This window comes from Lathyrus oleraceus, chromosome 1 (genome assembly GCF_024323335.1).
Source record: "Lathyrus oleraceus cultivar Zhongwan6 chromosome 1, CAAS_Psat_ZW6_1.0, whole genome shotgun sequence".
Taxonomy (NCBI): domain Eukaryota; kingdom Viridiplantae; phylum Streptophyta; class Magnoliopsida; order Fabales; family Fabaceae; genus Lathyrus; species Lathyrus oleraceus.
In genome coordinates this window covers 316,353,661-316,364,142 of record NC_066579.1, presented here as the reverse complement: position 1 = coordinate 316,364,142, position 10,482 = coordinate 316,353,661, and the positions used below count along the sequence as shown (strand labels likewise).

The 10,482-nt window shown below is 31.1% G+C and overlaps 1 protein-coding gene across 1 annotated transcript; it reads right to left on the bottom strand.

Moving 5' to 3' along the window:
* Positions 1-3,075: 3,075 nt before the first annotated feature.
* Positions 3,076-5,669, bottom strand: LOC127104761 (uncharacterized). The gene is made up of 4 exons (XM_051041923.1): positions 5,450-5,669; positions 5,120-5,230; positions 3,766-4,789; positions 3,076-3,703 (listed from the first exon to the last, which is right to left on the bottom strand). Exons 1-4 carry the CDS (start codon positions 5,667-5,669, stop codon positions 3,076-3,078), a joined length of 1,983 nt encoding a protein of 660 aa, XP_050897880.1.
* Between the last annotated feature and the right edge of the window lie 4,813 nt (positions 5,670-10,482).

The window sequence follows — 10,482 nt, the reverse complement described above, 5'->3', positions numbered from 1 at the left end:
CCAATTATGATTGCTTAACATAGAGCTAAATTTGTCCCAAAATGCATAGCATTCCTGTATGTGAGATTGTAAGCCTCCCATTCTTCATGGAATTGTGTGAAGACTTGACCTTTTTTCCATTTGTGAGAGCTAGTGGCATACTTGTTGATTTATCCAAGTTGGAGCCCTTCTCACAGATCATGTATTGGTTTAGGTCTTCATACTTGTAAATGGATGGTTGAGTATTCTCCAAGGAATGACTTAAGCAATTAAAAATCTTTGACTAGCACTTCATAAACCTCTTATTAGCATTGCTTTACTTTCAAGTCATTTACTTAATGCAATTTGAATTCAAGTACTTTTATCATTCATTTTCATTTACATTTCATGCAAGATGTTTATGTTTTAGTCATTTTTATTTTGCTCACTTGAGCCATATCATTTGTGCTTGTATATATTGTGTGTTTGTGATTTTTGTTCTGTTTATGGTCTTAGGACCCTAAAATACTTAATAACTACAAAAATCCTAAAAATATGTTGGTGGATTGTTGAACCTCTGCCTTGGACTTGATCTGAACTCTTGAACTTAGAAGTAGGCAACATTCCCATGCTTTAAGGACTTGGCCAATGCCATTATTTTGAGACTATCCTTGATTGTGCCCTTTCATCTGATGCAAACCTTGAGTGCCCTTGGTTCATCTGTCACTTTGTCTCTGTGTTTAATTGTCATGTTGATATTATGATTGATGTCTGATGATTGTTTCTATGAGTTTGCCAAGGAAATTTTTCATCTGATACGTTTGAAGATATTGAAGATTGCTTACTATTGGAGTGCTTGCTTGGATATTATGGCTATCTTTATTTGATGCCTTGGCCTTCATATTATTTGCTTGGATGTTGCTTATGCTTATTGCTTGCTCAAAAGTCCAAAGGAAATGGGATTCTCTATGACATTCTTGTCTTGTGGATTGCTTCCCATCGGTCAGATCGTTTCAACTCTTGACTTTTAATTTTGTTTAGGATAGTCCCTTCATCTCATCCCATTTCTTTAATTTCAAAATCTCTCCCTCTTTTCAAAACCTTCTTTGTTTGTGTTTTAAACTTAGATATGTTTTAATGAGTAGAAACTTTGGCCTTATGCCAATGAAGTTTTCAAACTTTTCTTAATCAAACTTGTGAACAAACTTAATCATATTGACCTCAATTTCAAAAATACAAAAATAATTAACAACTTAATTTAAATCTTTTGGCCATTTTGTGCCTCTTTTCAGTTAAAATTTTTGTTAAAATTAATTCACCAACTTTGAAATTTTTACCATGAACTGCGGGGTTCTGATCCCTCGTTTTTATGTTGGTACGTAGGCATAAGATCGAAGGTCTTGTCAAACACAAAAATATAATAAATGAATTCTTTTCTCATCCCCCCATTCCATTTTTATCAAACATCTTTTCAACAAAAACACTTGAACACAAAAAAGGGTTCCCTATGAGTACCTAGGACACTTTGGGTGTTAATACCTTCCCTCTGTGTAACCAACCCCCTTACCTATAATTTCTGACATTTTATTAGTTTTGATTGGAAAACTTCTTATCTTTGGGTTTTGTTTGTACTTTTCCCTTTTCTTTTTTAAACAAATAAGGCGTGGTGGCGACTCTGATTTTTCAATGACATCGGGTTTACCCATAGCTCGATGGTCACGAATGCACCACTAAAGGTTGACCCTAAACTGAGTTGCGATCATGATATTTATAGGCTCTCAAACTCAATTGAAATTTGGCTCAAATAAAAACGAGATTAGGAAGTTAGTTACGGAGTTTATTTGAGTTAGTTAGAAAGAACTCAGTGAGTTAACTCACTGAGTTGACAGTTAGCCACAATTTCGAAAAAGTTAGTTGATTAGTTATAATTGAGAGTTAGTTAAGTGTTAAATTATGTTAAATGGTGAAGGAGAAGTTAAATGATTGAGAGTTAGCCACAACCCTTGGAAATCTTTCACTATCTGAATGCATCTCTTGGAAATCTATTCTATAGGATCAAACTCCTTCAACCCTTCCAGCTACCATAACATCAGGATTAAGAGTCGCACATCCTTATCCAAGGAACATATGTTACCATATTGGACAGTACCGACCACAACGTGGAGTACTTGATACAGATGCGCGTCCTTTATAAAATGCCCTTAGGCATCCATCGCAGAACAACTGATTTCCACCGTACCAAAAAACAATGCATGCGTCCTCATTATATTTTGCAGTGTGTTTGTGATCTTTCGAGAGGAATAATGCCAACTCATGGAGAGACAACTTGTTCGACGTGTAGATGTATGCATAAGGTTTCCTGCGAGATGCCCAACCTGTATGAATTTCAAACTGTGTGGGGCTGACATCAGTGTTACAACATCGACAAATAATTCTGGTTTTCCTTTTGATACCCTTGAGCAATTTATGTCCACGTGAATAATAAGTTACTTTAGTTCCATCAGACAATCCATTAATTTATGCAATCGTTGTTGCTTCTTATTGATCCTCCACTGACTTTTATTTTGAGGAGATGCACATTTGGAATTATTGAATGTAAATCGGATGGAATTTGGGATGTGTAGATGATAATAATATGGTTTATGTAGTTTGGTTTATATAGAAGATTGATGGTTATTTGGCTTAAAATGATTTATGATTAATCAAAAATTGTAATGTGGTTTAAATGAAAATTTAAAAAAAAAATGGTAGTTTATGGAATTTAGATTGAAATGTTGAAATTTTGTAAGATGAATGGTAAGTTGAATTTTGTTTGAATGATAAAGTGTAATCAATGTTATGAATCAGGTTTTTTTTTAAATGTAAAATGGTTCATGGATATGATTTAAAAGGTGAAAAATGGCATTGGTTTCAATCAGGGTCGGCCCAATCAATTCAGAGATCTTGCTCTAATTTTAACAATGGGTCTAAATATATATATATATATATATATATAATTTTAATGATTAAAAATGACAAACAAAAGATAAAATTATATATTAACCAAAAGAAGTACCAAAAAGTTCAAAGGTATTATTTAAACTACTAACACCATTTCTTACGACTTAAATTATCTAACTACATAAAAAGAGCCTTCTTACGAACACTTTTTGAAGCAAAATCGTCAACTAAGTCTTCATATTTTATTGTCTCCAAAATATCATTTTCAATAGCTATTAATGCCAATCCATTAAGTCTTTCTTGTGACATGGTAGACCGCAAGTAAGCCTTTAACAACTTCAATTTTGAAAAACTTCTTTCTGCAGAAGCAATTGTCATAGGAATAGTCAATAAGATTCTATATGCAATAACTGTATTAGGAAAACAATCCAAGCCTTTTAAAAATAATAATATATCAGTAGGTCTTATGGTTTCTTCAGGCAACATTTCTCTTAGTAACTTCAACTCTGCAAAAAATTCATTCCCATCAATATCAGATTGCTCATTATGTTTCAATGTCTGCTCAAAGTTAGTACAACAAGACTTCAAAGTTGCATCATCTAATAATTGTAACTTGTGAGAAGTAAACAAGAAACCAAAAATACTTTCATACTCTTGGTATTGCTCAAACCTCTTATTAAGAGAAACAACTGCTTGATCAACAAGGTAAAGAAAATAATTAACCCTGAATGATTCTTCTTCTGATAGCTCGACTGATGGGATATTCAAATTCTCATCAAATTTCCTTTTTCTTTTAATTATACGCCTTTGAGGAAATATTGGGGCAATATTCAATTCCACCGCAATTTCCTTAGCGTTAATCAATACCTTATAAAACTTGTTTCTCTATATCCCTCAAAATACGAAATCAACCCCTTAATTTTTTGCATAGCAACATCAATAAGCATATCCTTTTCCTGTAAAAGTTTGCTAACAGAATTAATTGCAGATAATATTTCAAACCAAATAATTATAGCCATCAAAAACTCAAAATTACCAAGCTCATTTGTTGCTAAGGATTTAGCTTCATTTTGTATTTTAGGATCAAGATCATTTTCTGACACTTCAAGCAAAGCTTCTGTAAATTCTAACATTTGAGTTCTTATAGCTTTGACACTTTCTACACGACTGTCCCAACGAGTGGATGACAATGATTTTGGAGTCAATCCTTTTACATTATCTTTCAAAATTTGCCATCTCTTAGTAGAATTGACAAAAATTGTATAAATGTGTTGAACAACTCCAAAAAAAATCCTAGCTTTAATACAAGAGTTAGCCATATCACACAATGTCAAATTAAAACTATGACAACCACAAGGAGTATAAAAGGCTCTCGGATTTATGTCTAAAAATCTCTTTTGCACACCTTGGTGTTTTCCTTTCATATTAGACCCATTATCATAACATTGTCCTCTCACGTCAAATAGGTCGAGACCAAGTTCTTTCAATTCATTTTGTAAAACATCAAAAAGCCGCTGACCACTTGTATCATTCACATTCAAAAATCCTAAAAATGATTCCTCAATAATAACAGAAGCTGAAGAAATATCCACATATCTTATTATCAAAGACATTTGCTCTTGGTGACTAACATCAGGAGTACAATCAAGTGTCACTGAAAAATACTTTGCATGTTTGATTTTTCTAATGATTTCAATTTTAATCGCAGAACCAAGCAATGAAATCAACTCATTCTGTATGTTATGCCCAAGATAATGAATATGAACTTTTTGAGTTGTAACACGTCTAACATGTTCTTGGATGATTGGGTCAAATTCAGTTAAGATTTCAATCAAACCCAAAAAGTTTCCATTGCTATCTTCGTACAATTTCTCCTTAGAACCACGAAAGGCTAAATTATGTTTAGCAAGAAATTTCACTATTGAAATAACTCTTTTTAAAACATTTTTCCAGTGATCCTTTTCTTTCTCAATTAATCTTTGAGTTGTTTTATCAATAGTTTAAAAATTTTGCAGCCTTTTGCGATACTCATACCAAGTAGTCATATTTTTAACATGTTTCATGCCTAACTCGTGCTCTTTAATTCTTTCACCAACATGTACCCAATCACTATAACCCTTATTTGCTAATTGTCCCCTAACAATCCCATTTTTAAAAACTTTACAACAAAAACAAAATACTCTATCAAGCTCTTTCGAATAAACAAGTCAATCTCTATCACACGCCTCTCCATTTGTTAAAGCTCTAGTATACAAATTAGCCGTAAAACGTCTATTCAAACTATCTTTATGACCCTTCACAATATAATTATCTCTTTTAGGACCATTCACAACTAATAAATCAATCAGTTTAGGTTGAAGACGATCTCAATTTCTTGGGTCAAATATATCATAATCAACATTATCATCATCATCATCATCGGCATCATCATCATTATTAACTTCATCAACAATTGGCACACTATCAAGATTATCATTTTCAATTGGCACACTAATAAGATTATCATTTTCAATGGGCACACTATCAAGATTATCATTTTCAATGAGCACACTATCAAGATTATCATTTTCAATAGGCACACTATCAAAATTATCATTTTCAATAGGCAAAGTATCAATATTATCAACAAAACGACTTTCATTTAAAACTTGTGGTTCTTTGATTAAAAATTTATCAAGAGCTCCTACTTGAGATTGAATTAACTCTTCAATTTTTTTCTTTTTCTTACGTTTATCATTTCCACATTCAAATTTCCTATTCTTATGAGGCATCTTATGAGGCATATATAATAAGAAAAACCTGAAATTTCTCGCAATGTCTTTTGTGTCCGTCGATGATCTACTAATTATCCTGTTGTGAAATTGTGTTCTTACATCAATAACAAAAAAAAATCAATTACATTAAATAAAAGAAATTATAAATTAATCATCAAAAAATATTAATAATTAAATCATGGAGAAAAGACTTTAATTGATATTCAATTATATTTTATTATTTATGTTGTGTTCTTCTCTAACATAGTACCATAAAAAATTAATAATTATAAATTAAAAGCAAATTATAAATTAATAGTAAGAAAATAAATTACATTTAATTAAATAAATTATAAATTAATCATAAAAAATATCAATACTAATACATACTAATTTTGCTTTGAAAGATTCCAAATTGCAATTTGGTCTTATGAGAAAAAGTAGGTATAAAAATCGTCACCAACACCAACAGTATTCTTGTTTTGAATTTTGATACTACTGAGTAGTATATACAGTATACTAGTATCCTATTTCACCCTAAAATTTTATTTATTTATATATTATAATTTTATAAAGAACACAAGTTACCCTCATTTCCACCTTAAAATCTAAAATCTAAAATCTAAAATCAATATTGATACAGAAACTAAAATAGTATTTCACCCTAAAATTTAAAATAAATCTAAAATTACTATTTTTTCTACCTTCAAAATCAAATAATCACAATAAAAAATAAAAGAGAGGATTGAAAAGGAAAAATAAGATTTTTTTTTCTGGTTTCAAATAGTTGTAACAGAGAAAGAGAGAAGAGAATAACGTTTGAGAGGAGAGAGAAGTGAGAACGTGTGAGAAAGGAGAAAAAAAATGTTTGGTTTCCAAATATCCTATTTTTCAGCATTTAATATTTTATTTATTATATGTGATACAAAAATATTTTTATTTATTAATTTTTTTATATTCACTAATAATAGTTAATTTGAGGCCCCACAAAAAGTGAGGCCTTGTGCTACTGCACAGCTTGCACAGGAAAAGAACCGGCCCTGGTTTCAACATGAATCATGGTGAATCAAAGATGGATTATGGAGAAATAAAAATAGAGATTAGAGTTTGGGATGTGTAAATGATGGGTTGACTTTGGTCAACTGGTTGACCAAAAGTCAACTTAGGTAAAATTGTGTATTTTCTTATGGACGAATGATTGTGGACCACAATGCCTTTGAATCAAATGAAATATGTCATATGCCATGAATCAAACAAGATGAAGCCCAATTAAGCAAAATGGTCATGAACATATGAAGCTTTAAATGCATCCCAATCAATGAATCGGGACATTGAATATTACTCAAACCAATGAACCATCCATAATGGACCAGATGAACTAGATGAATCCTCAACCTCGAATGCACACACCATAGATGATAATATCATAATCAACAATTATGGTTTTAGGGGCTTGAACGATCATGATGATACTTGTAATCTAACATCCCTGCATTAGGGTTCCAATAGCACCCCCTTCAATTAAAGCTTTTGGATGGGTTAGGATGTTTCTTAATCAAGCCTTCAATGTATGAGCCCTAACTAGGGTTTAGTGGTCAAAGTTCAAAGTCAAGCAACAACCAAGACTTAAAACCAAGAAGTAGCCAACACAAACAATCTACCAATGCCATGAACCAACCTAGGGTTTCCTACCTTTCAATACAAGCCACAAGATTCAAGAACCTCCCTGATCAAGGATTAGGGTTAGGATGCCCCCATGAATATCATGTTGTAGAATCCATGAATCAAGGTCCCACTAGATCTTCTTCTATCGAAGGTTCGTAGGCATACCTTATAAAATCTCAAGCTTGTAGTCCAAATATCAAGATCTCTTGGGAAGAGGAGTAGGCCAACATTCGGCGAACCTGAATAAATCACTGGTGTCATCTCTCTAAACCCTTATCTCTTAATTTCTGATATTTACTTTATTGTTTTTATTTTCCGATGTTTGTTTTACTCTGATCTTAAAGAATACTAGCACAATTCACTTTTTAATTTAATCCCGAATTTTGAATACCATAATTCGCACCCCTTCCCTGCCCCTTCTTGTGCTTGATTTCACTTGTCTAACAAAATAGACAAAGCAAGAGATAGAAAATTAAAGATTTAATTTGAAAAACTCAAAACTAGATTCATAACTCTTTTGAAAGTTGGGAGAACAAGTGTGTTGTGAATTTCAAAGCAATAGTTGATGTTTATGTTTTTCCACATTATGAATGGATTTTGAGAAAAATTATTTGTATATGCTAGAGATCTAGCACAAAATTAAGATAAAAATGTTGTTTGATTCGAGTCATTAGCATAGAATATGAGTTGAGTCAAAGGATCAAATGATTTGAATCAAAAACCAAGAAACGTGAAAAACTAACTTTGTGATTCAAGTCATGAAAATATGCGATTTGAATCAAACTTACATAACCAAATCCCAAAATATGCAAACTTTGTCTGAATCAAATTGGGTATTTTGTGATTCGAGTCATGGATGTTGTGATTCGAATCACAATAATATTTAAACAATTCTTGGACATTTTGTAACACTGATTCGAGTCATAGAAGTGTGTGATTCGAATCACACTTCCAAAATCTCAATGTTTGCAAAATGTACATTTTTCTTGAGATTCCAAACTTTCAATGACTTAAATCATTCTCAAATTTCGTTCTTGATTCAAAAACTCAACAAATTGACTTGAAGCATATTGCTTATACTATAATCAAACAGTTTGATTTATGCATGCATACCTAAGGTATGCAATCATGAGAGGATACTCAATAATGATAGAAACAAAATCAAAAGGTAAAAGACAAGCAATCAAAACATAGACCTTTAAAAGAAAGAGGCAATGCAACTTCACCATGAATTGTTTGTATCGTACTTAGGCCATTAGTGCTTAAATTTGAATAAACTACATCAGTGTATCGTGCTACAACTGGAATCTTCGGGCAGCACTATTTTGATTGTAAATTTTCTTCAAGTAAGCCTCAGAGTTATTAATCTCGGATAGTGGATGGAGCGGCCAACTCCAAAAATGGGATAGCGGGATATTTTTTGTTGACTTTTTAGAATTGACTATTTTTTAGACTAAATATACTAATAATCTATACAAATAACGCAACCAACATAAAATTTTTACAAAAAACAAATTAATAAAATAAAAATAGATTAAAGACTTAATTATTTATTCTAATATATGTTATTATTATTTTTTATTAAAATGAGGGCATAAGCCCAATATGTTATTATTATTTTTATTTACAATGTTGATAAGGTAGAAGTACAGTTTAATGTAAATAACTATTGCAAAATCTTCCTCTTCTCTTCCTTCCTTGCAAAATCGTAAATGCAAAAGGAAAAAATCAAAAAAAGAAAAATAATTTAGTCAACCGCTTCGTCCGGGATCGACCTGCGACCCGCGGCCCACTATAGCGGCGCAATTGTCCGGTTTTCAATCGCCCAAACGCACCTTACTTCCCACGTGGTGGGTGGCCGCTCCGACTGGACCGCCCGGCATCGCGCCGATTGTGGTCGTGATTCATGACTCTGGTAAGCCCACACTGTTAATGTAGTCTTGTAAAGAGGAAGGTTCTAAACAATGTTGTGATCAACTGAACCGATGATCGAAGACATGAGTTAGCGTCTTTAACTACCCACTTGGCATGTTCCACCTTATATTTGTATTTGTTAGGAGCAAGCGTTGTATCATCAACATGATCCTACAAACCTTTTCCTTTTACGTATAAATAAAATTGAAATTCACAAGATGAATAGTTTTTTTACCACGAATAAAAAAATATTGAAAATACGATATGGAAATTTGGATTGAAAAATGAATAACCAAAAAAGAAAAAGAAAAAATTGAGAAATTCGAACAAAATTGAAAGACACGGCTAAAGAACACATACTAGATTATGGACAATGACATGCTTTGTCAAACTCAAAGATATTCTAAAAACTCTATTCTCTCTTAAAGAATTATCATACAAATATAACAATATCATTTATGTTAATGAGTAAATACTCCTTCTATTTCTTTTTAAGTATTGGTTTTTTATTTTTTACATATATCAAGAAAGCTATAAATATATTTCTTTTCAAAAATATGATATTTAAAAAGGAAGAGTTGGAATATCACTTACAAGATTAGGAATAATGCATATATATATATATATATATATATATATATATATATATATATATATATATATATATATATATATATATATATATATATATATATATATATATATATATATATATATATATATATATATATATATATATATATATATATATATATATATATATATATATATATTTTATATATATATATATAAATAAAAAATTATTAAAACAACTCAGCACATTTTTGTTAAGACATATATATTATTATTTAATTAAATAAACAATGACCAAGTGCAGAATGTCCAAGAAAGCTAACTAATCTTGTGCTTCTACAAAGTGTGTGCTGTCTGCTGGTATCACTGATTGGCTGATCTAGATACATCTGATTACAAGATCTCTTGCTCTGCTGGCTAATCACTTTCCTACTTTTCTTCCAAAATGTTGTCACATAACAGAAAAAAGTGCCATCAAATTAAATACTAAGAAAATAACAAATGAATAAGAAGCATTTATATATAATTATTGATAGAGAAAAGCTTGTATCAAACGTTATACAAGAATCTATAATTCTGTTAAAGAAAAAGAAGGAGAGAGAGAGAGAGAGATTAAAAAAACTCAAAGATAAGGAACTTTGGTTCTTTTTTGTGTATTTATAAGCAATGATGGTTGTGA